The 26753-nt window shown below is 42.6% G+C and overlaps 1 protein-coding gene across 1 annotated transcript in view; it reads left to right on the top strand.

Moving 5' to 3' along the window:
- Positions 1-5375: 5375 nt before the first annotated feature.
- Positions 5376-26753, top strand: part of LOC308372717 (endonuclease V-like) — a 52984-nt gene continuing 31606 nt past the window's right edge. Inside the window, exons 1-5 of the mRNA XM_080848004.1 lie at positions 5376-5482; positions 7297-7468; positions 10717-10851; positions 12203-12242; positions 14147-14259. Of these exons, the coding sequence (XP_080704130.1) occupies positions 5439-5482; positions 7297-7468; positions 10717-10851; positions 12203-12242; positions 14147-14259 (504 nt within the window). The 5' untranslated portion in view covers positions 5376-5438. The remainder of the gene's footprint in view (positions 5483-7296; positions 7469-10716; positions 10852-12202; positions 12243-14146; positions 14260-26753) is intronic.

Consider the following 26753-nt stretch of genomic DNA (forward strand, 5'->3'; position numbering starts at 1 on the left):
GTTACCCTTGTTCGTGGTGTCAGATGTCAAGGGAGCTGAAGAACCGTGCCTAAACTATAGTAGTCACAAGAGAGAACAAACAAGAGAGAAATGCAGGGGAGAGAAGAGACACACACACACCACTAGGACTTGTGAGGGGAAAAGAGACACACACTAGGACTGGTGGCAGACACACACACCACTAGGACTGGTGGCAGACACACACACCACTAGGACTTGTGAGGTGTACTTATAAAACTAATGTTAACGTTTTTTGGCCATTAGTATTTCTCTGGTTGTAAACTGTGATTAACTAACAAATTTGGCCTTTTTTGGATCCAGTCTGGGTTTATTTGTTGATCCATCTGACTCCCTCTGTGTTACTTGGGTTCTGATAGTAAAGAACCAAACGCCCATTACTCTGAATTAGGCTGCGCAGTACAACAATATAGTACAACAATATATGAGCCCAATGTAAACTGATTGCCCATACTTGAGTTTTTACAGTCTTTTTTTTTTTTTTTTTTTACTCCTGCTCACATTAGCCGTTATGATTTCATGACAGGTGCTATCATGAATTATAAATACTTTCTTTGCAGTAATACTGTAAGTAGTAAAATATATACTTTAAGTATGACATTTTTGAAGGTACAATGTGTAAACCGCTTCAAAATATTTGTACTGGTATGCAAACATATATTTGTAAACACATCATAATCTTAAGGAGATTTGTGTCTCATAGTCACAGTAAATATGCTTAAGATGTTCACACTCATTATGTTGTCATTTTCCTAACTATGTGCTCAGCAGGGACCAAATAAACAAAGGATGTCTACATATGATTGTCTTCTCATTTTATTTCCATATTGTTCAGTAACATACTTCTGTCATATGCCCATGCATAAACTGTATGTTCATATCATGTTTACCAGATGTTAAATGAGTGTGCTTTCTATCTATCTATCTATCTATCTATCTATCTATCTATCTATCTATCTATCTATCTATCTATCTATCTAACCCTGGTCATTTCCTTAATTTTTTACAAATCTATTTGATTTCTGCATTCTCTTCTTCTTTTGGAAAGTTTAGCTTCCTCTTTACTTGCAATGTAAGAAGTTATGTTACATAAGAGGAAGTGATGCTCCACTCGAGTGAGAAGGCGAACAACAACAACAGGTACAGACCAAATTAAATACAAGATAGAAAGCCAAATTTGTGCTAACAACCATGAACAATGACAAATGAAATGATCACCAGTTAAACCAAACACACCTAAATGTACCTAAAATAACCTGAAAAGAAACCCAAATTGAGTCAGTGAATAACACAACAAAACTAGAATATGCATTTCCTGAAGGAAATACCAGTGCATGAAATGCAAAAATTAGGAAAGGAAAGAAGCGTGAACAACAGTGAAAGAAGAAAAGAAAGAAGAATGAAGAAGACTGGCTATGGATGGACAGTAAAGAGAGAGTGAAGAGGGAAAAAACTGAAAGAAGGAGAGAAAATTGAGTAATGCAGTGAGATGGAGTGTGAGAAAGAGGAGTTGAAGAGGGATAGGAAAACAAGTGGATGGAGGTTCTACAGAGAGAGGGAATTAGTGAAAATAGGAAATAGAATGGACTGGAGGAAGGAGATTTTAGAACCTGGTCCTGATCTGTCCATCTGGTGTAGGTGTTGGGCTTTTGTTATTCCCACCCAGTCATTGTCCAGAGCTTTGTTGAGGTGTCTGTTTGCTTGGCTCTGAGGCCATGTACAGACGAAGTCTAGTTTGTCTTCGTCCGTAAAGTTCATAATACAGATAGCCCTATCATTTAGACGAACACTAATACACAGCCAGCATTTGGTCGCTGGACATAGTATGTATACAGACATCCGGTGGTAAATACATGATACAGGCAAGACCAGATTACTGTACCAATAGGCTTACTGTTACAGGGGTAAGGGATGTAGGGACAGAGAAACATTTCAGTGGTGGCAATAATGTATATTCTATATAAATGCTAGCATAGGGTATTGGGTAGAGTAGGTGTACGGCAATGCAGTGGCGGTGGGTGCGATTGGCTGAGGCAGTAGTAGTGGGTGAGTATAATATTTGTAAGTAGCGTGAGTATTAGTCTGATATCATTAAGTATTGTTTTCCGTTACACTCACAGATGTCAGTGGCTATCTTTTGCCACGGCCTCTCTGAAAGAGGTGTTGGCCGTAATGGTTCTTTGCGCTGAGTGCGTCTGTTTGTCTGACAAAAGTGGCATGTTTGCACTTTGTGCTTAATGTCTGTTGCTTTTTCAGGCCACCACACTGCGCATATTCTCTGCATTTTGACTGGGTTTGATGACCCTCATGTATGCGATCCAACATCTCCTGCCTCATGGATCTGGGTATCACAATGCGGCAGCCTAATGTGATAAGGCCTTTGCACTCTGATAGTGAGTCTTTCACTGTGTGATACGGTCTGTGGTTCAGCTTACGCCCTCTTTGTAGCTGCTCGTCCTCCTCTGTAGTTGACCTTATCATGTCCATCTTGTCCTGTGAAACGGGCCAGCTGTGGACCACTGCATTCACATGACTTGCAATGATCGACTCTGTGGTATTGTCCAACTCATTGATTGCGGGACAAAGTGTCTGCTATGACCAATGTTTTAACCGGTGCATATTCCGCTTTGCCGTTGAATCGCATCGGCCGCATCAAGAGTCTTTGGCACATCACAGGTTCTGCGTCCAGGTCTTTGCTGCTACCTTAATCTGCTGTACTCTTTTCACCAGTCCCATCTCTACTGCTGTCTCTCTGCCTAGGAGGTTGCTGACTGTTGGCCCTCTTGCCAAATATACTGTATATACCTATAGTATATGTTTAGTCTAAGGTACTACACATATTGAAAAAAGTAGTATCTTAAAAAAAGGCTTATGTCACATCAAAACTAGTAAAACACAAGAGAGATCAGGTTCTACTTCTGAACAATGGAACTCTTTGCATGTACTTTATCCACTGATGCAACTATTCCCAAAACGGAATATTGTCTAGTGAAAAGCAGGGACGCTGTCCAAGGTTCTGAATTAGGACCACAGGATCAGAGCTCATGGAGGCAGAAGAGGGAGATACTCTGTTATGGGATGGCCATCTCAGTAGTGTTAGTTTCTAGCAGGCAGGAAACATGTGTATTTTAAATCAATGTCAAAGAACTTTATAAAATCAGTATTTAATATTATGGTCAATACGTTATCAAAATTTCTTTTCGCTTTATCTTAAAGTTTGTCAAATGCCAGTAATGTGCTACTGGTTTTAGAAACACCACGATATTCCTAAACGTATTACATTAAATTAAGGTAATGAAAATCAGCAACAGAATTGTAAGCTCTTCATACCTGATGTATTCAAGTCATGTTGTGGCTAATCCTGTGTTGGGATATGAAAACGAGGGATTTGCGCACAATGTAAAGTAAGTATAATTGTATTTATCTGAAAGCTGTGTTCTGTTAACCTTGCGTAACCATTCCTTCAGATACTGTAAGACTTCATACAATGACACACTGAGCGTGGTGCTACTGAGCGTGCCGGTAGGTGCATGACCTCCTCTCTGATCTCCACTGCACTTTCATATTAGCCTCTCACTTAAATAGTGTCTACATTATGGTTGTGAAGTAGAGTGTGAAGGAATACAAAAAGAAAGACCATCGCACTTCAGTGTTAACACAGTTAATATTAACATAAGTGCATTAATGCACCGATATTACACAAGGCAATTAGTGTGTATGCAGTGTTGGAAGCAGATGGAACGTGTGTAATTTGTGGTTCACTGAACCAGCTGTGTCTGAGACGTAGACAGGGCCTATCGGGAAAAGATGCAAGATCCTAGAAGAGCAGTGCCAAAGTGGACGATGGAGTTTGCAGAGAAGGCCAAACCCTATTAAGACATTTATGGGTAACAGCCTAGCACAGAGGTCAGTAATGCGTCCATGGATACTATGTCTTCCTCCATCCAGTGCAACTTCCAAGTAGGCACCTATTAGTCTGTAGTGATTTTTGCCCTAATTATGTAACGGTGCATGTGTTGCAAGGAACCATTTACATTAGGAGGAGCTGTGTGTTATGTGTTCCATATGGTTGCAATTTGGTACAGATTTGGTACAGATTTCACTTCACCATACAACTGGATTGTGTGATTATCATATCTAGTTCCTGAGCACTAATGGAACATTTTTCTAGAAACATTCTTACTTTGTGTATTGTTTACAATGAAATCTTGCCTAATTTGGTCCATTGTAATTTCAATGTTTAGTATTTAGTATCATAGCAGTTATTCAAGAATATAATGTTCACCACTAGGTGGTGACATGAACTAACCTTAATCTAAAGAACAGTGTGGTGGCAAGTGCCAATATACGTATTTGGATCCATTTTCTGTTTGAGATGGTTATAGTCTCGCGTCAATATAACTGACACTAATATTGTGTCTATGTATTTGTTTATTTTCCCGCAACAGCCATTGGTATCGTGAACTTGCTTATTTATCTTGAACAAACATCCGGGGTCTAAAAGTGCTGGCCAACACAACAGTTGCAGGTAACTGCAAACATCTCAACAGTAGGCCTACTTCCCATTGAGTAGCCTTAGTGTCATATTCATAATTTGGTCACAATTTAATTTGAAGGGCTGATGTCTTTTTTTTTTATGTCTTGACTTGACTTGACTGCTAGCGTGTGTGTGTGTGTGTGTGTGTGGGTGTGTGTGTGTGTGTGTGTGTGTGTGTGTGTGTGTGTGTGTGTGTGTAATCAAGAAATTGATTACTTTCTGCCATCTTTCCCAAGGATCAGGCCGTTACCTTTGACAAAGTCAAATTGCGAAAACAAAATCAGCTCTAACTTCAAACTGTGTAGGCTAATGTTTATGGTTTGCAGTTATTGCAATTTACACTTACAGCAATCATGGCAATATAGATTATAGTGGTATAGATGAGGTAACCGGTTTGTGTGCCGTCCCAAGCTGATCATTTTTGCTTCACTGGTTGAGGATTCAAGTCCATAAGTACCATAACACGTGGTTGTAACCATTATAGGTCAGTACACGTGGAGCCGTGCCGCTTCTTATAGGAGAAGCTGACAGATGGCATGATGCTGTGATGCGCGGGGCATGGGACCTGAGTTGTAGTCAGTGTATGAAATGAATGGAGCGATTTAAAAATGAAGGTGATTACTGTAAAACCCTTGAAAGATATTTGTTTTCGATAACTTCACTAATAGTGTTTTTTTGTATCCAGTCTATGGAATTTTATATGGAAACTGTTCTCCGGTAGGAACGCGAGCTCTAGGGGCGTAGGTTTTTAACTTTCCCTTCCTACACCGCTCCCTGACAAACGTCATCACGTTGGCTGTCAAAATACGGAAGTGTGTAGCTGGACATGAGTGTTGTGTCGTGTGTTGTGTGTGTCCCTCGTGTTGAATGTGCCTGACCCGCAATGTCAGTTAAGCCCGAAGAGGAGCTGAAGAAGGAATGGGAAAGGTTGGAAAGTTTAATCTATTCATAAGATTTTGTGCGAGTCACGCCTCGAGAAAGAGACGTTAGCCTCCCTCAATCCTGAGAACGAGCGGCACTTCGCTATCACTGACTTTAGATAACTCTCCGTCAGTCCGTCATATTACGCAGAGTGAGTCATTCACTAATGAAGCAAGGCGACTTGCTGTCACTGAAAAAATAGCTGAGAAGGTTAGTTTTCTCATAATAAACATAGTTGTGTGAAATCACTTGTAAGTAAATAAGTAGGTTGCAATGACTGTTTTAGTTGGTAAGGGTTATGTTTCTCAGACAGGAAAGCTATACTGACCGGTGATGCACACCTCGACAAAGTGAAGAGTACCGAACACAGGGGATTTAACCAGGTCTTCAGCAGTTTATTGAGTCATTTAAGACTACTACGGTTTTTATTTGTGGTAGATTTGTTGACAAACGTTTATTTTCTGGCCTTGGCAACGTTTTTCTACAGAATAGGCGTCAACGACACTGATATCTGCAGCAGTCTCTCCAGTGATTCTGGGAGAGAAGTTGTACATAAATTGGGCACTGGATGCCCGCCAGCATGGCACAGATTGATGACTTTTTGAATCCCTGATGAGTGCATCCCTGATAAGGACATAACTTCAGTCTCTCTCGTCACCCAAGGCCGATTTGTGGCACAAGTCACCAAATAAATGACATGATCCGTGCACAGAGACAACCCCAAAGGCTACCCTAGGATTTAATCTAAGCTTTACAGTGTGCTGACAAAAGGGATCTGTTCAGGGTTATGCTCTGAATCTTTGAATTCTCTTAGCAGTAGAGCAAAATATATTTGATGCACTTAAAAACATCTTACGTTTTTTTTTCTCCAAGATTACAGCACAACTGTACCATTAGAGCAGTGGTTTTTAACCTTATTGGAGGTACTGAACCCTGCAAGCTTCATCAGTCCATTTACCGAACCCTTCGTAATTGGAAAAATAAAATATGATTTCTTCCAAACATATAGGTATGTTTTTTATTAGTGCAAAAATTAACCATGCATCATTTGCACACAAAATCACTGTGTTCAAAGAACAAAACCAACAAAACATGAATTTCACACAAAAACTTAACTCAATGAATATTTACTGTAAATCAATTTGACTTTTGCTGTTGCCTTTCAGATACTAGTTCAGAAATGCACATTTTTACTAAGCAACAAACTATTTGTAATCTTACACGGCGAAAAGAAAAATTGTGTGTTGCCAAATTGTCGGCAGTCGACATTGCTAGTGTAAAACCGGGCTATAGCCTCAAAAACAGCCCGACATTGCTAGTGCGATCCAGGCTATTGCCTTCTGTGTGTCTTGACCCCTGCCGAACTCCTGAGAGTGACTCAACGAACCCAGGTTAAGAACCACTGCATTAGAGTGTAAAGCAACATAATATATGTTTTTAGGGATGTTTTTGTAGGAAACTACTTTATGTAACATTTTGAAATTAATTTTGATGATGCACGGTTATGTAAAATAGAAATAAACACAACTCACTTGCCCACTTGTTGCTCAGGCTATTCACTCGGTTGTTTCGTGCTCTGGCCACGAACACAAATGCTTACAGCACTTTGTTGCAGAATATATCAGCAAAACACATCAGTTAGATAGTTAGCTTTTATTAAATCCTACTGTGCTGCTGTTGGTGTGTGCTTGACAGGTCTGCCAGCTATTGGCTAGTTAGCTTTAGAAAAACTCCATAATGCCTCTTTAAATAGCCCAAATGGTTTCAAAGGCACTGTATGCACGTAGGTGTTGAGCTGTCCCTGTGTTCCCTGTGAGCAGAGAGCAGGCCAAGCTGAAGGAGCTTCTCCAGGTGGGGGACACTGAGGACTGGCAGAGGAGCCCCGGCTTCGCTGGACTGGAGCGTGTCGGAGGAGTGGATCTGTCCTTCATCAAAGGGGACGATGTTAACGCCTGCGCACAGCTGGTCGTCCTCAGCTACCCAGACATGAAGGTACCGAACATGAAAATGTAAACTCACTTAAGGTTGAACAGGAGGATGTTTTTTTAACAGGTTTGTGTGTATCAGCCTTTTAGAAAGGCTGACCACACCTCAATTCTTCTCCTCCCCGCAAATAGACAAAAGCTAAAACAGGTCAGACCTGTTGCAAGGACAGTCCATCAATGGAGTGACGAGAGTGTGGCGACTCCTGTTTTGACACCACTGACTATACTGAATATACGGACACTGTTTCCAGCTACATCCATCACTGCATGACTATGCACACCGCCCTCTCAAAGGGAAAGGGAATACGTATGTGAGGATGCTGTTCATTGACTATAGTTCAGCATTCAACACCATTATCCCGTCCAGACACCTCTCCAAGCTTGTAGACCATGACTGCGGCTGGTGTCAGGATAATAACCTCTCTCTCAACATCAGCAAGACTAAGGAGATGATTGTGGACTAAAGGAGTCGGCAGGAGGAGGAGCATGCACCCCTTAACAGATCTAAAGTGGAAAAGGTCAACTGCTTCCGGTTCCTTGGGGTGAACATCAGCAGTGATCTCACCAGGTTTGCTCACATGGACAAGGTGGTCAAAGCGGCATGGAAACGCCTCTTCTTACTTCCAAAATAAAGTTCTCTGTAAATTTGTCCTCATCCACATATCTCACGTTAGCGATCAGCTGGCAAAGGCCACTAGCATCAGGGGACTCGTCTATTTGAAGAGCAAATGTCCCCCTTAGCCGTAGTTTCTCACTCAGCACAGATTCCATGTTCTCCGACATATCATCAATGCGATGTTTGATCGTGTTATCATCGTGTTTTCTGAAGTGTGTGCTTTTTAGATTTAGCAAGCAACTCTGCAACTAAAAAACTAGCCTTTTGTACCTTCTCAGACACATGCACGGTAGAAAGCGTTCGCTCTGTGTGGTATTCTGTGTTTTAAGTCTTTCAAAATATTCAATGTCTATGTTCTGGTGTGTCGGGTGCTTGGTCTCCAGGTGCCTTGCCAACCTGTAGACACCTTGGCTGCATTATCCAACGTCTCCCTGCAGAACAGGCATACTAGTGTGGGGCACGTCACCTCACCACACTAAGTGAACCCATACTGGAGGTACGGGTCGTTATAATGGCTCACTTTTCTATTTGATGAATTCGATTCCGATGTCTGTTACTGTGGAGATGGATGCACTCTCTTTAAAAATGTATCCATTGCGCCTACCTGCACTCCTCCATCTGCTGTCAATACGGAATAAAGAACAATGTCAACAAGAGAACTGTTGTTGATGTTACGCCCTGAATCAACAGTAAACTGTAGCCTATTGTTGTTTGTGCTGCAAATACATTTTTTAATTGATATAATTACAATAAAATGAATTTTGAAATTGATATATATATTTTCTAAATGTCATTAAATGATCAAGCCTTGGGCCATTCCACGGCACCCCTGAGCTTGCGTCACGGCACCCACTTTGAAAACCCCTGCTATAGAGAGCATCCTGACTGCATCACAGTGTGGTACGGGAGCTGCACAGCCAAGGACCGTAAGGTCCTACATAGTGTGGTCAGGTCTGCTGAGTTCATCATAGGCCGGGAGCTTCAAGCCCTGCTGGACATATCCACACACGATGCCTCAGAAAAGCTGGCAGGATCCTAAAACACTGCTACCATCTGACCTTTCACAGTTACATGGATACAGTCTCGCCACTTTACATGTTACAGTTTCATCTACTGTTTGCACTCGGTAATATTGCACTACCTTATACCAGACACACTTGGTTTTGTCTTAGGTATAAGTATAGGTCTATAAGGTTAGTATAGGTTACTTTATGTGTATTATATGTTTAGCAGATTGTATTGTATATTTATTTGGTAGATTTATTAGATTTATTATATGTATATCATATGTGTACATTTATGTTCAGAGTACTTGTCCTGTGTTTACGAATTTCAGTGCCCAGTCTGACTCTGAGTTGTTGTGTGCATCTGACAATAAAAGACTTGAATTTAAACTTGAACTTGTAACTACTCCTCCTGTTAATCAACCTTTTTCTACAGGTCAAAGGTATGTTGATGCTACGTCAAAGTCCATCCCCAAATTACTAGTATTACCTACTGTCTTTTTATGGACTGAGGTGCAAGCCAGTGTGAGTACCTAGTGGCGACTGGATTCTGTTCACTTTTAGTGTGATCTCGAGCATTACTTTGTAAATGAGCTTTGAGGTTTGTCCTGAGTACCTGGAGGCTTGAATCATTCCGGTATCTCTCCGATTTCTTGATGATCCTCCATTTAAGTTTTCAACCATTGGCACACCTTCTTAACAACTTCACTTCTGCCCCCCCACCACCCGACTCTTTTATGTATTAAGTTTGCCCCCCCCCACCACCCCACTCCTTTATGTATTAAGTTGGTTCCCCCCCACTCCTTTATGTATTAAGTTGGCTCAGACTCATTTTGTCGCCACACTCATTTGCTGATGTAATGTAATCTGCAACACTAATTAGATTCTCTTCAGTAAGCCTGACAAATTAATTTACTTGTGCTCTCCTCTGCGTCCACAATCTTTTCGCCTCCCACCAATGTCTCTTCATCAAAGCGATGTTACTTCTCTCTGTACTCAATCTCGTTCATTGCCTGTCATTGCCCCTCATTGGCAGCGCTCCTCGACGTGTCCAGACAAACACAGACATGGGCGTTTATGAGCAGCTGGTGAGACAAGGTGGAGGGGCAGTCCAGTATGCGTTCACCTCTCACTGAAGAGTCTCCCCCCCCCCCCTCTCTCCCCCTCCTCCTTCTCCACCTCTCCTCTGCTTCAGTGATGTTATGGCTCTTTTTAAATGCTCCCTTCCTCCCATTTTTCTGCAAACACAGTTTACTCGAGCTGAATGAAGGCCGTTTATTTGCCTGACATTTAAATTCCTCACCTCTCTGGGGAGCCTGAACCCTGTGGAGTGGATGGATTGGGTGGTCTGCTGATATCTGTGCGCTCTACTTTAATCTCTCCCCCCTCCCTACCAGCCCACCTCCATCTCAGGCTGTGTGTATGTGTGTATGTGTGTGTGTGTTTGTGTGTGTGTGTGTGTCTGTGTGTGTCTGTGTGTGTCTGTGTGTGTATGTTTGTGTGTGTCTGTGTGTGTGTCTGTGCGTTTGTGTGTGTGTGTGTGTGTGTGAGCGTGTGTGAGCGTGTGTGCGTGTGTGTGTGTGTCTCTCTGTAATGGCTCCTGACGGCCCTGTCTCTGCTCTGGTGTTTCTCCAGCTGCTCTACCAGGACAGTCAGATGGTGGCCCTGGATGCTCCGTACGTGGCTGGCTTCTTGGCCTTCCGGGAGACACCCTCACTGCTCCGGGCCCTGAGAAGGCTGGAGGAGACCCAGCCCTCTCTGATGCCACAGGTCAGGGTTCATCCTGGGGGTTGGGGAGGGAACTCAACACCTGTACAAACACACTCATCCCTCACTCAATCTACCCTCACACAAACATGCCTATTCACTCTCTCACACACACACACACACACACACACACATGCACACGCGCGCGCACACACACACACACACACACACACACACACACACACACACACACACACACACACACACACACACACACACACACACAAACACCCTCACACCCTCACACACACACACACACACATGCCTAGTCTCGCTTGAGTTTTACTTCTAGTCTTATTGTACACCTCTCTCCTCTCCTTTTCACACAGTTAGGCAGTGTACTTGTCTCGGAAGTGGGTTTCCATGCAGATGCATCTTATGACCTGTTTGTGGTTCTATAGCCATGGCTGGAACCATCTGAAGCTGCACTTTTCTCAGCTGAAGCCCACTTGGCCCTCTCTTTCCTCTGTTTATTTAAGGCCTAGCTGTCTTGTGCTCTCTCTCTCTCCTCTTGTCTTGTGCTCTCTATCTCTCTCTCTTTTCTTGTATTGTGCTTTCTCTCTCTCTCTCTCCTCCTGTCTTGTGCTTTCTCTCTCTCTCTCTTCTCCTGTCTTGTGCTTTCTTTCTCTCTCTCTCTCCTCTTGTCTTACTCAAACTCTACCCCCTCTCTTCCTCACTCTTGCACTCACTCAACTCTCATTATCTGCTCATTATTTGTCTCTCCCTTCTTTCTCATATTTCCACTCAGATTTCTCCACTCTGTCTTTTTTCCCTCTGTCCTGTGATTTATTTTTTCTCTCCCTTTCTCCCTCCCTAACCCCTCTGTCCGCTCAGTCCATCACGTCCCACGCATCCCCTCCCACTCGCCCCGTGCCCCGTGCCTTCGCTGTGTTGCTTTGCTGACAGCATGAGCGTGCCCACGATACAGCTCAGCAGCGCGCTGCCATCTGAGTGTGCCGCCAGGCATCAGCTCCACTCTCCGCTCTCATCAGCGCCCTGTCAGGAGGCGGCAGCTGTGAGCCGCAGCTGCTGCCAACGCTGCCACCGCTGACGGTCGCTTACTCACCACTCCACCAGAGACGGCTCCTTATTCATCGTGCCAATCCCCTCGACTGTGTTATAGATAGAACATTATCACTCTTGGTGTAATTGGGGGTTTGCCAATGTCGGGATAGTCAATTGTGTGTTCGAAGATGCACTGAAGTATCATACAGGGTGCAGATTCTGCCTAATTAATACTGTATTTTATCAGGGCAAATTGTGCTGAAAAGTCAAATGAAAATCATTAAACCCATAATTGGCCTTATAAGACCCTGTAGCCGACTAACCAGACGTTCTTCTGACGCTCACACAGGTGGTGTTTGTTGATGGCAATGGACTCTTCCATTACAGAGGTAAAACTTCAACCTTTCCCTATATATACAGCCGCGGAAAAAATTAAGAGACCACTTCAAAATGATCAGTTTCTCTGGTTTTACTATTTATTGGTATGTGTTAAAGTAAAATGTACATTTTTGTTTTCTTCTATAACCTACTGGCAACATTCCTACCAAATTTCAAATAAAAATATTGTCTTTTAGATCATTTATTTGCAGAAAAATGACAATTGGTCAAAATAGCAAAAAAGATGCAGTGTCTTCAGATCTCGAATAATGCAAAGAAAACAAGCTCATATTCATTTTTAAACTACACAATACTAATGCTTACACTTAAGAAGAGTTCAGAAATCAATATTTGGTGGAATAACCTTGATTTAAAATCACAACTTTCATGTGTCTTGGCATGCTCTCCACCAGTCTTTCACATTGCCGTTGGGTGACTTTATGCTACTCCTGGCGCAAGAATTCAAGCAGCTCGGCTTCTTTTCATGGCTTGTGACCATCCATCTTCCTCTTGATCACATTTCAGAGGTTTTTTATGGGATTCAGGTCTCGAAATTGGGCTGGCCATGACAGGGTCCTGATCTGGTGGTACTCCATCCACACCTTTACTGGCCTGGCTGTGTGGCATGGAGCATTGCCCTGCTGGAAAAAACCCTTCTCAGAGTTGGGGAACATTGTCAGAGCAAAAGGAAGCAAGTTTTTCTTCCGGGACAACGTTGTACTTTGCCTGGCTGAGGTTTGTAAAAGACCATAAGGATTGAAAAAAGCGGACTGGGGGATCCTCTAGTTCGTCTTCTCTGATGAGTCCAATTTTCAGCTTTGCCCAACACATGGTCGTCTGATGGTTAGACGGAGACCTGGAGAGGCCTACAAGCCAGAGAGTCTTGCACCTACTGTGAAATCAGACTCATCAGAGAAGACGAACTTAGAAGAACCTCCAGTCCGCTTTTTCAATCCTTATGGTCTTTTACAAACCTCAGCCAGGCAAAGTACAACGTTGTCCCGGAAGAAAAACTTGCTTCCTTTTGCTCTGACAATGTTCCCCAACTCTGAGAAGGGTTTTTTCCAGCGGGGCAATGCTCCATGCCACACAGCCAGGCCAGTAAAGGTGTGGATGGAGTACCACCAGATCAGGACCCTGTCATGGCCAGCCCAATTTCGAGACCTGAATCCCATAAAAAACCTCTGAAATGTGATCAAGAGGAAGATGGATGGTCACAAGCCATGAAAAGAAGCCGAGCTGCTTAAATTCTTGCGCCAGGAGTAGCACAAAGTCACCCAACGGCAATGTGAAAGACTGGTGGAGAGCATGCCAAGACAAGTGAAAGTTGTGATTTTAAATCAAGGTTATTCCACCCAATATTGATTTCTGAACTCTTCCTAAGTGTAAGCATTAGTATTGTGTAGTTTAAAAATGAATATGAGCTTGTTTTCTTTGCATTATTCGAGATCTGAAGACACTGCATCTTTTTTGCTATTTTGACCAATTGTCATTTTTCTGCAAATAAATGATCTAAATGACAATATTTTTATTTGAAATTTGGTAGGAATGTTGCCAGTAGGTTATAGAATAAAACTAAAATGTACATTTTACTTTAAAACATACCAATAAATAGTAAAACCAGAGAAACTGATAATTTTGAAGTGGTCTCTTAATTTTTTCCGCGGCTGTATGTTTACGTATATATATATACTGTTTTTATAAATGTAAAACCTTAGTCAGAAGAATTGACAGATATTTGGAAAGTATATATAAAAATAAACTTCAACTTCTTCCAGTGCTCTAAAACACCATAAACACTTGTTCACTAGTTAATTGTCAGTGCTTTGAGCAGTCTTGGCGTTGGTCTTGGACTGGATGAAACCCCCCCCGGACTCTGAATGGGCCTGTCCTGTTTTGTCTGCGTCTCCTGTAGAGTTTGGCCTGGCCTGTCACCTGGGGGTGCTCTCAGACCTTCCCTGTGTCGGAGTGGCCAAAAACCTGCTGCAGGTCCAGGGGGTGGTCCGGGACGAGGAGCACCTTTCTCAGGTGAGAAACACACACACAGACAAGTTTCAGACAAGTTTTGATTTACGGTTACTTAAGGTTCCTTAGGTTCTCTAAGGATTGTGCGTGTTGCAAAGCAAATGTAGGATTTATTAGCATGTAGCAACTGTAGGATTTATTGTGGATGAAGTAGGCGTATTTATTGCAGCAGGACAAAGGAAAAAAATTACTGGAGCATGAAAGTGTAGTGGGCGAAAGGCTTGATGTTATGAATACATGTGTTACACAAAATACAAAGGTTGGCAATTCAGTACCAGTGGTGAAAAAGACAGATCACATGATGCAGAAGTTTGTTTATTGACACATCTTTTAATGACGGCAACAGCGCTTTAAAACGATGTGTTTATGAGTTACATTATTCAAAGGTGAAAGGTAAACGGCGAGAGAATCGCCAGATGTACCTTCTCATCATGAGGGTATGTTGTCAGTGCTTGTAATACAATGCTGTTGGCTGCAAGTTAACTCCACTTTAATGTTATCTTTTGTTTATGAGCAGACCCGGCTCATTCTATCAAACTCGCGCTTGCCTCACGGGTGCAATTGATTGATTCACGTCAATATGAATGGATGTCAAGACTTACAAGTGGTGGAAAATGAATATGAAAGTATTTGTTTGGTGAATTAGCGCGTTCTCTCCAAAACAATCAAGGGTGATGTCTCCTGTGAGAATGGGATAGTCTCTCCATAAATTCGCGGTCATTTGAGCATCCTTATAAGTGTTTAAAGAGGGTTTGTAAAGGAGTTAATGTCTTCGGACCTCTTCTGTTATGTTTGTTCATACTCCACAAGGCTTGTGAGACGGTCTGCAGGCTATTCATGATTAAAAGACTGTAGTATTCTATGAAACCGGAAACGTGAGACTCATGAAAGGCTGTGGTTAGCAGGCCAATCACAGTCTTTGCGAGCTGCGTGGGGCCGGAGTGGCTTTGTCGGATAGTCCGAAATTTTGGGGGATGCACTTAAGCACATAAAGAGGGTAAGTAACTGCGCAAGGCTGGGCTCTTGTGTATCTTACGTGCTTACTAGGGATGCAACGGTTTTCGGTATTTTAGCGAACCGTTCGGTTCGCCTTGTTCGGTTCGGTTGACCCAGGTGAACCGCGATATTACGGTATGGGTCACATTAAACTTTTAATTTAATATGTGGTTATAATGAATGCACGCATGTATTGGGCGATAGCCATGACTGTTTGGGACTCAGGGGATGAGTTCTGCGCTCCACAACCATGCAACAACCAATCAGAATTGTACTGACTTTCCCAAGAGCCAATCAGCGCTCTGAATGCAGACGCTGGAGCTCCATGTGGGGAAAACGAAACTTACCCTGTTGCAGCACGATCATGGCAAGTCAACAAGACACGGAGAAAAGAAAGAGGCACCGTCATCTTACAAATCAGTTGTATGGAAATATTTTGGGTTCAGTGTGGAGTATGATGATAAAGGGAAAAAGATCGTCAGCAAGGAAAGCACGGTGTGCAAGCATTGCTTTACTACGATCGCCTACTCCACAGGTAATACATCCAACATGTTGAGCCACTTGCCCCGTCATCACCCAGCTGTAACTATAAGCGGAGCAGCACGGTTTGTCGCCGAAAACACAACCATCCATTGCTGCAGCATTTCAGCAACAATATGCAAATAATTCCGAAAAACACAAGGCAATAACCAACTCAATGGGCGTCTTCATAGGGAAAGACATGCAGCCCTATTCAGTAGTTTTAGGCACGGGATTCCGTCACAGGATAAAGACCATTGATCCTCGTTTTAATATCCCCTCCCGCACGCATTTCAGCAGCAAAATAATTCCAGAACTGTACGAAGTGACTAGGAGAGAGGAGGTTTGTTCTGTTGTTCTTTAAGGGTGTATTTATAACAGTTAAGTATTTTCTAGGGTTTAAGTGTGTGAATGACAATGTTTGTTGTTTGAGTTTATTGAATAATGTCAATGTTTACTTTTCACATTACTTTACAGTATACTGCACTTTACTATATTTAATATTGCCTGTTTTTTTTTTTTACAGAAGGCCAGAATAGTGTTCCTTGTTTAAAATACATTTTGTGATTTTACTTAATATGTGCCCTTTTTACATTTAATTGCATCTTGCATTGTCTCTGCAAGTGTGAGTAGAAGCACCTTGTTGACTTGAAATAGAAAAGACAAATATAACCTAATGCTTGTTAGCGGCAGGATAATATTGATATATCGAAACCGAACCGTTACCGTGGCCCAAAAACCGTGATACAAACCGAACCGTGGCCACACTGTACCGTTGCATCCCTAGTGCTTACGCGTTGCGTTTAAAACCAACTATAATCCGGTCTTTAGTGTTTGAGTGCTGTAATTGTAAGGTGTGCATGATTGGATTCACTTCTAATGAGGCAGTTCCCGCTGAGAAACATGGCAGTTTAGCAAGTCAGCCTTTTCTGGGCTTCTTTCCCATGATGTTCTTGGTCGTCGTGGCTGTTGGTGCTGTGTGCTTCTTGAGGGTTCTCTGGTTTCAGTAATCAGTTTTTGTTTGTCTTTGTGTGTGTGTGTGTGTGTGTGTGTGTGTGTGTGTGTGTGTGTGTGTGTGTGTGTGTCTGTCTGCTTGCATAGGTGTCATTTATGCTGGGGACGGTGTTTACATATCCCCACCATTTTTTGCAATCACAATTCCGTTCCCACTACTTTGGTGATAAAATCTTACCACAATGAATAGAAAGCGTTTCACAGAAAGTGCTTATTCACCAATTGAGAAATTAATATCAACATGATACACGGAAATGTTGTGTGTAACGGAAGTGTTACATTGTATCCATATGATGACCCCCAACGGGAGGCTATGCCTATGCCATCACCTTTGTTCCTGTGTATTGTACTAGCCGACCATCTAAAATGAAAGCTTTTCTATCAAGTGTCAGGATCGGTATGTCTTCCTGCCATTCCTGGAGAGGTTTTAAAACTCTCTTACAGAGTTTCTAAGTGTTGCTACCAATCGCAATGTTTGGTTTAGTTTGCCAGGTCCCAATAACAGAAAGTGTTGCTGTGCTAAAAAATAGTCAGATTTGTTGTAATGACAGTAGCAACTCTGGCAAGGCTAATCTCTAACTAGCTATCTACTAGTTCACCATGTCTAGCATACATTGTTTCATTACCGAAAAAACAGTGGACTTAACTCTGTGTTTCGATTAAGTTTTATTTATGTAGCCAAACCATAAAATTGTCCAAATGCGCTTTGCAGCTTTATGTGGATAACTCTCAGTGGACCATATAAAGGTAAAATAGCAGGCTTGTTACAGCTGAATGTTGTTGAACATATGCAGTAGTTGGATTATTTTATTGACAGGCTCATATGTCTGTCCCATCTTGAGATTAGAGTCGCCGCTGTGAAGCGTGCAGAACTTGATGTTATCCATGGACACAAACTCCCAGCATGCAGAGTTGATTTTTTTTATGTGTTGCTTGCTATGTGATTTTATAGTGTAGTGAGATTGGGTTTCATACATAGGAGAACTCATAAGTCAATGGGAACAGCAATAGGCCAAAAGCACCCCCGCACTGACGGACACAATAACGCTTGACAGATAATCGCTAACCTAACAGGGCATAAAACATCAGACATACATTACACATGCACTCTTACTAGATACAAAAGGGACCTGAACGAGGAAGCCTCCAAGCAGGCCGCAGTGTTAACGTACAGTACACAGTCCTGTAATGGTTTCGAACCTGCACCCTCAACGACCGGGGGTGGGGGTGCTAATTATAATGCAGGGGTTTTCAAAGTGGGTGCCGCGGCACCCTGGGGTGCCCTGACGCATGCTCAGGGGTGCCGCGGAATGGCCCAAGGCTTGATCATTTAATGACATTTAAAAATATATGGGCCATTCTACCGAATTGGTGCAAAGTCAGGTCGGAAATATTTAGATTTTTTTTATGTTTTATTCCCAAAACTTTGTCCGTATGTATATTGTACCATATCTAAAGTACACTTATCTAGTAAAAGAACAGTCAATTTTTATATTGTATTTTCAGAATGTGTTGGAATGTTTTTCCTCTTCCAAAAATTGTCACTACCGAAACATCACATTTACTATAGTAAAAAAGTATTATTATTGACCTGTTCAGATTGTGTTTCCTTCCCTTCTCTGAAGAGTATTTTTACAAATATTTCTTGAAGGTTTTCACAATGAAATCCATAAAAATGAATTTTTTATCAAATTTTCAAGTTCAATTTATACAATTCATCAAAATCTAAGTGCAATATTTCTTTGTAAAATGCAAAATACTGATCATATTGATTCCAGAGTTGTTAATTGATGAAATTGAACATACATTAATCCAATCAGTATCATAACATTTTAGTTGATTACTCAATATACTTAATTTTTTACAAAACATCCTGTGTTTCGGTAGTGCTGCACTGTTTCGGTAGTGACATCCAGTGTTTCGGTAGTGACTGCACTGTTGGATGGATGTTCATTTCTCTCCCAAAATCTTCCAAAAGGTGCTCTGGGCCGCCCTTTAGTCCACACAACACATATATTTAAAAATTATGGGATTGAACTACTTACCATTTCATTTTGTCACTACTGAAATCATCAGGTCACTACCATATGTTTCGGTAGTGACTGTTTCGGTAGTGACAATTCTAGCTAACTTTAAGCATAAATAAAGAATTCTAACAAGCACACGGCATGCAAACACATCTTTGAAGAGGTGAACACACATACAAACATAAGATTTTCCATGAAACCCCAAAAGGTTTACTTAATTGAAGAAAACATGCGTTTCGGTAGTGACAATTCTTAAGGTTACACGTCGATTTTCAGACTTTGGAACACATTTATATAAAAACTATGGGATTTAGCTACTTACCATTCAACCATGAGGGTCAGAGATGCAGTGTCACTGCATGGTCAAAAATGCAGAGTCGTGGCTAAAACACAGGCTCAGCCAATGGACTAAAACTCTTGTGTTTCGGTAGTGACATGAAAACTAGGGACATGATTTTTTGAGTATAGAAAATTGATTTAAAAATTAAACCCACAATAAATCTAAATATTCCAAGTTCTGTTTCAACCCAATCATAAAGATCTTTGAAATTAAATCATTGAAAAAAATCTAAAAAAATTGAAAAGTGTTATTTAAAGGCATTGAAATTTAGATGTCAGGGTTGGGGACAGCTACTTCTCAATAGAAAGTACCCTATAAATGATGATTTTGTATATATTTAGCTTATCACTATCTCATGAAATGCATTGGGTTTATATAGACCATAACATTTTCTAATTAAATATCTATGCCTAAATACCTAATTGTTTTGTAAATAGTTTTTATTGTTGAGGGACTGCATATTACACGAATTCGGTAGAATGGCCCATATACATCAATTTCAAAATTCATTTTATTGTAATTATTCAATAAAAAAATGTATTTGCAGCACAAACAACAATAGGCTACAGTTTACAGTTGATTCAGGGCGTAACATCAACAACAGTTCTCTTGTTGACTTCGTTCTTTATTCCATATTGACAGCAGATGGAGTTGTGCAGGTAGGCGCAATAGATACGTTTTTAAAGAGAGTGCATCCATCTCCACAGTAACAGACATCGGAATCGGATTCATCAAATAGAAAAGTGAGCCATTATAACGTCCCGTACCTCCAGTATGGGTTCACTAAGTGTGGGGAGGTGACGTGCCCCACACTAGTATGCCTGTTCTGCAGGGAGACGTTGGCTAATGCAGCCGTGGTGCCTACAGGTTGGCAAGGCACCTGGAGACCAAGCACCCGACACACCAGAACAAAGACATTGAATATTTTCAAAGACTTAAAACACAGAATACCACACAGAGCGAACGCTTTCTTCCGTGCATGTGTCTGAGAAGGCACAAAAGGCTAGTTTTTTAGTTGCCGAGTTGCTTGCTAAATCTAAAAAGCACACACTTCAGAAAAAAAATCCCCCTCTCTGATTACACGATCAAACGTCGCATTGATGATGTGTCGGAGAACATGGATTCTGTACTGAGTGAGAAACTACGGTAAGGGGGACATTTGCGCTTCAAATAGACGAGTCCACTGATGCTAGTGGCCTTTGCCAGCTGATCGCTAACGTGAGATATGTGGATGAGGACAAGGAACTGGACAACCATGCTACACTTAATGGGACACATGTGCCCGTCTTTGACTGCAGAGTTTGTTAATGCGAGGAGGGATTGTGGACAGTGCAGCACCTGAGGAAAAGGCTGTCAGTTGAACAGGACCTCCGTGTTGCACTGTCCACAATCCCTCCTACACCTGAGGCAAAGGCTGTCATTTGAACAGGACCTCTGTGTTGCACTGTCAACAATCCCTCCTCTCATTAACAAACTCTGCAGTCAGAGACAGGCACATGTGTCCCATTAAGTTGATAAGTTGTCTGTGGAGACGTGAATAACTATATTTTTGTGAACTTTATATTGAAGGTTTGTTTCTGCTATGTTTTGTTACTGCCAGCTAATTTCTCGATTATTACCCATACGTATTTTGGCTGTGATATAGTTGTGAGAGGGACAGCACTGTCTGTTCATATTCTGTTCACTATTTATTCAAAAGTTCTATTAAATGAGTTGAATTAAAGAGAGTGGTTCATTTGAATTTAACAAAAATTAGATAAACCTCGCCTTCTCAATGTAATGCCTGTAATGACGAGATGAAAGGAGAGGAGAAGAGAGGAGAGGAGAGGAGGGAGAGAAGAGGAGGAAGAGGAGAGAGAGAAGAGGAGAGGAGAGGAGTGGGATAAGAGGAGGGAGAGAGACGAGATGAAAGGAGAGGAGAAGAGAGCAGTTATAGCCTATTCAACATATGACAAGGTTAAATCAAATGGCATAAAGTACCAATATGACATAAAAAATAGGGGTACCGTGGATGGAGAGAGATTTGTTTAGAGGTGCCTTGAGCCAGAAAAGTTTGGGAACCACTGTCTTATAGTATCAGAGAATGAGATGTTCTCACTCCTGTAGTCGCTGACCAGTAATACATAGAGATGCATCCCACTTGTTTTTTTAATTAATTTATTTATCTATTATTTCTAGTCTTACAAAGCCCAAGTTCTCCAAACTCCAAGTAACCTATGCAGTTTGGTGCAGACGCTGCAAACGGTCAGTTACCCGGTGGGATCGTGACATCCCATTTATGTCCCCAGCACTTTTCAAAACAGAAATGAAGCCCTTGTGTATTTGTGTTCAAATGTTTTTCCATTTATAGCATTTGATTGTGCAGCTCAACTGTTCAAAGCAGGCTGTCCTTGAACAGCTTGGTATTCTATCTTTGCTTTGTAGCCTCCTCTTCCTGTATTTCTTTTTATCTCTATGATTCGTGACACTTGTGACACAAAAGCCTCTCTAAGCTCTGACAGTTGTTTCATCTCTGTAAAGGTCAGTGCCATAGCAAATGTAATATTGCTGTGGCCATGAGATTTCTACCCATCAGACTCATCACGCTGCCATGTCATAGACCAGTGGTTTTCCTTTCATCACCGTGTCCTTATGTACTGTATTTTCCACCTACAAGGTTGTGTGGTTTCCCTTAAACAGACAGATCTTTCGATTTTTCTGGGATAAAAGCAGCCAAACTGAGTTGATCATGAACACTGTTGAGCTGTACACTGACGTCTTTGGTGACCCTGGATCTGTGCCTCAATTTCTGGTAATTGAAAGACACTCAAGAAGTACCTGGGAATGGGTGGATGGTGAGGAGACCTTGAACAATATATAGTTTGACTATTGTTCAAAAAGCATCTGAACTTTTAAAACCAGGAAGTGAAGTTAGCTTTAAAAAGAAGCATAGACATCTTTGCTATATGCAACTGTATAAGAAGTGAAATTTACTGTGGTCCATCCACACAGAGGCAGTTTTATTATCTGCTTCTCTAAAAATCCCCCAGCCCCTGCAATTATGAGTTGAGCTCCAGAAACTAAGGTAAATATTAAAGCAATTGTGTGGGAGTAGGAGTGCAATAAGCTGGGTGGGAAGATGTGCTTGAAATGAAAGCAGATAAAAAAACTTTCTCCGGGTGTTTTTCTTCTCTGCTTCTTCGAGATGAGGAACTGAACATAAGTGCAAAAGGTGCATCTGAGCAATAAAGCCTTTGCTCTTCCCTCAGTTTGGCGGCTGAACTCAAACAGCCACCGCTGACTTTGTGCTACACTCAGACTTGTGCTTGGTCTGCTGTGGAAGCATGACTGTGAACCAATCAGCTGGACCCGGTGGATCCTGCCCCCATTTCTAACCCTCCATCAGGCTCTTATTTTTCCAGAACTCTTTGGGCCTTTTAACACAGATCGTTGGTTGTTCAATGAAAAGGACTTATAAATCATGTTTTTCTTTGCCAGATATAAAGTCTAGATGGCCAAAAATGCAGGCACTGGTAAATGATATGCATCATATTAATTGAGGGCTCCTCTGTTGAATGATGACTTGCCTTACACTGTTCAATAATATGGTAGATAATGAGATCCCATGGTTTTGTTAGGCAAAGCCAAATCTTGTGGCGCTACTGATGAACCCAAACGAGCTCAGCCTTTTGGGAAAAGGAAAGCAGGCAGAGAGCTTGCAGCTTACGGGGCACCCAATGGCACCCAATGGCACCCAATGGCAATGCTCACCATATTCAATTAACCGGTGGTAAGCACCCGGCTTTCCATTAGCCAGTAGTTTTTACCTGATAAATGTATAAATGAATAACTGGCTGTACAAAATGTCAAGCAATAATGGATACAAAAGGGATATCCCTGGACAGGAAATTTTACAGCAAAACCTACAGCCTACAGTACTTTTTTTTTTCACCAAAAGGGTGCGATTTACCCTGAAGTGACAGCTGCACCTCTCAATGATGCGAAGAGCGCTCTTTGAGATGTAGTGGCAGTGATGACGTTATGGGAGGTTTTTATGCTTATTTATGAGTTCAGCAAACTAGCCCCTGATTGGGCTAAACTGCTAGTGTCCCCTGATTGGGCTTCACTGGCTAAAACTGCTAGTGTTCTGCATCCTGATTGGGCTACACTGGCTAAAGCTGCTAGTGTTCTGCATCCTGATTGGGCTTCACTGGCTAAAGCTGCTAGTGTTCTGCATCCTGATTGGGCTTCATTGGCTAAAACTGCTAGTGTTCTGCACCCTGATCGGGCTTCACTGGCTAAAACTGCTAGTTTTCTGCATCCTGATTGGCCTACACTGGCTTAAACTGCTAGTGTTCTGCACCCTGATTGGGCTTCACTGGCTAAAACTGCTAGTGTTCTGCATCCTGATTGGGCTACACTTGCTTAAACTGCTAGTGTTCTGCATCCTGATTGGGCTACACTGGCTAAAACTGCTAGTGCTCTGCAAGTGTGAAGCGTGTCAGGGGGCTTCTCTCTGCAGAAGTTAATTAAGACAACGCTGTGATGTCATCTGGAGGAGAAGAGAGTGATACAGCTTATGCGCGTTGCAAGATGCAAACATTGGAAACATTTGATTTCAAGTCGGCAATGTTGGGCCAATGTTCAATTGTTACTGTTGGATTTGCCTAATCGTTACTGTTTAGTAAATAGTGAAACTGAATTGTCATTCTTTCATTTAACTTGGTGCACTTTATGTTTGTGTTTGTAACATAGATTATTGAAACATGACCAATAAGTTATACATTTGTCCGGTAAAATAAATGATTTTCGGCCACCAGCAAGAACAGCAAGGTAACAAACTAGTGGTAATCCTGGTTAGCACCACACTGATGTTACCCATGGCACACACATACAGTCGGCTATCACACCACACTGATGTTACCCATGGCACACACATACAGTCGGCTATCACACCACACTGATGTTACCCATGGCACACACATACAGTCGGCTATCACACCACACTGATGTTACCCATGGCACACACATACAGTCGGCTATCACACCACACTGATGTTACCCATGGCACACACATACAGTCGGCTATCACACCACACTGATGTTACCCATGGCACACACATACAGTCGGCTATCACACCACACTGATGTTACCCATGGCACACACATACAGTCGGCTATCACACCACACTGATGTTACCCATGGCACACACATACAGTCGGCTATCACACCACACTGATGTTACCCATGGCACACACATACAGTCGGCTATCACACCACACTGATGTTACCCATGGCACACACATACAGTCGGCTATCACACCACACTGATGTTACCCATGGCACACACATACAGTCGGCTATCACACCACACTGATGTTACCCATGGCACACACATACAGTCGGCTATCACACCACACTGATGTTACCCATGGCACACACATACAGTCGGCTATCATTTTTCTTGGACATTATAGTGGTATTACCCTCCCCTGTCCCTGTGTGCAACTGGCTGTGCCTTTTATGGCCTCTTGGCCTGGTAATGGTGACCGTGTTGGTGCCATCCCATGTCATTACGGGGAGGTTTATGGCCAGTTTCCCACGACTGCTCTGCTCTCATTTAGGCCCGGCCATAGGGCTCTTCACCACTATGTCACACCGCCAAGTCAGCTCTTCTGTTGTTAGCTGCGTTGCACTGGTGCTGTGTTGCAGACACACGGAGACAATCAAGCTAGCGCCCCCATGTGGACAGTGATGAGTGAGTGCCTCGTTGAGTTCCCTCTGTCCAGTCAGTGTTTTTGAGCAGGCCTGAGCTGTCTTGGTTGGGTGACCTGTTACAGGTCATTTAGCGCTACATGTTGTATAGCACCTGGGGATATTTGGTTCTTGCCTTGCAACTCTCCAGATTTCCAAATTGTATAGGTGGATGTGATGGTAATATGCATGTTTTATGTTTTTAAGTTATACTGCAGACATATCTCACAATATCTCCACACTCTAGACTAGACAGTGGCTCTAAATCCCCTACACTTGCTCAAAGATGAGCATCAAGCCTCCAGCCATTTTTCATCCTTGAGTTGACACAAGGCAAAGCATCTCGGGAGGTTTTCTTCAAAAACATGCTCCGAGAGGTATATGACTGTTATAAAATCTTTTACAACCCTTCTTTACCCCCCCCACCCAGAGGAGCGGGCTACTGGTGACAGCATCGCTACGGTGACGACTTCCATCTCTGCACTACGCCGTGTCCCTGTCACTAGCTTAATGCTCCCCTGAGCCGAGGAGGAAATTGAAAAAAGACGCCGCTCTCCAGCTCGCTGTTATTCCACTCCAGGCAGTCACTCGGGGAGCCCCGTTGCCATTTATTGTCTCTCGTGCCATCACTCTTCGGGTTCCTGTTCAAATGTGGGCCGACTGTCAAAGACGACGCTCTGAGGCCCTATGGCACACTCTGCATAGAGTACACCCACCAAGCCCCCTTTAATCTTTTCATCATCCCAACTGTCAATTTAGGGGTGGGGGGTGTGGGGATGAAAGCCATTCCTCCCACCAACATAGGGCCATTTATAAAATCATCTCTGTCCCCACTGACCCAACTTTGTGCTTCTGGGGGCCATTCAGTCAGTTGCCCATGTTCATCTTGCTCTGCGTTGGAATAATGTGTCCAGAGGTGGCCTTGTGTTCCCAGCACCGTCTGCAAGGCGTCTTCAAGCGCTTTTCTGTAATTGCGTTTAGCTGGAATGGCTCTGCCGGCTTTGTGGTGTCAGTAATTTGTTGGGGGATGCGATACAGAGGAGGTTATGCTGAATCAACATTGTGAGGCAGCCTGGCAGAGCTGCAGATTGAGGAGGTGTGGGGGAATAAATGCATCACAATCGATCCTGGGGCCAATACTCTATGGAAGGGAAAGGCTGCATTGTAGTCAGTCAGGAAATTCTTGTGAACAATGCGACATTTTCTAGAGCTAGAGTTACTGCTGTAAAGTGGCGATTAAGCCGAGCCATCACCTTTAGTTTGGATAGTTTACCCAAACATGAAACATTTGGTATAAGCTAACCAGTTTCATTCCAGTAGTCACAAATGCAATTATTGTTTGGCAATTTGGCCTTGGAATTTTTTTTTAATTCACTGGATCTGCCATTCATTTGTGTATTGCAGAACCAGTGATTTCTTGTCAAGGTCATCAGATGAAGAGGTAAGGGACGTGTTAAACTGTGTCTGGCGCGTAACACACACATGGGTAAGATATAACTGTCATGTGCAAACATTGAGTTATGGGGGTGAATTCAACTCACAAAAGCAGCAGCTGGTAAGGCCTCTCAAAGTGCCTCGTAAATGATGGATAACCTGCTAGAGGAATGATGGCCTTGGTCACCCCCCCCCCCCCCCCCCCAGCCCCCCTATCTTTGTGCGTATGTCGTAGTCCCTTCACCCCTCTCTCGCTCTCCAAGTTTCTCTCCGTCTCAGCTCTGTTCGTGCCCAAACACCACAGTTTGAGCCCCAAAAACGCCTTGCTGAGGAGAAAACAAACAGACTCTGTCAGCACCGAGCCACTCAGCAGAAGCCCCAAATCGAGCCGGCGTCGGCCCTGCTGTCGTGTGCCCCTTTTTCATCCAACCAC

Source organism: Sprattus sprattus (assembly GCF_963457725.1).
Source record: "Sprattus sprattus genome assembly, chromosome: 1".
NCBI lineage: Eukaryota > Metazoa > Chordata > Actinopteri > Clupeiformes > Clupeidae > Sprattus > Sprattus sprattus.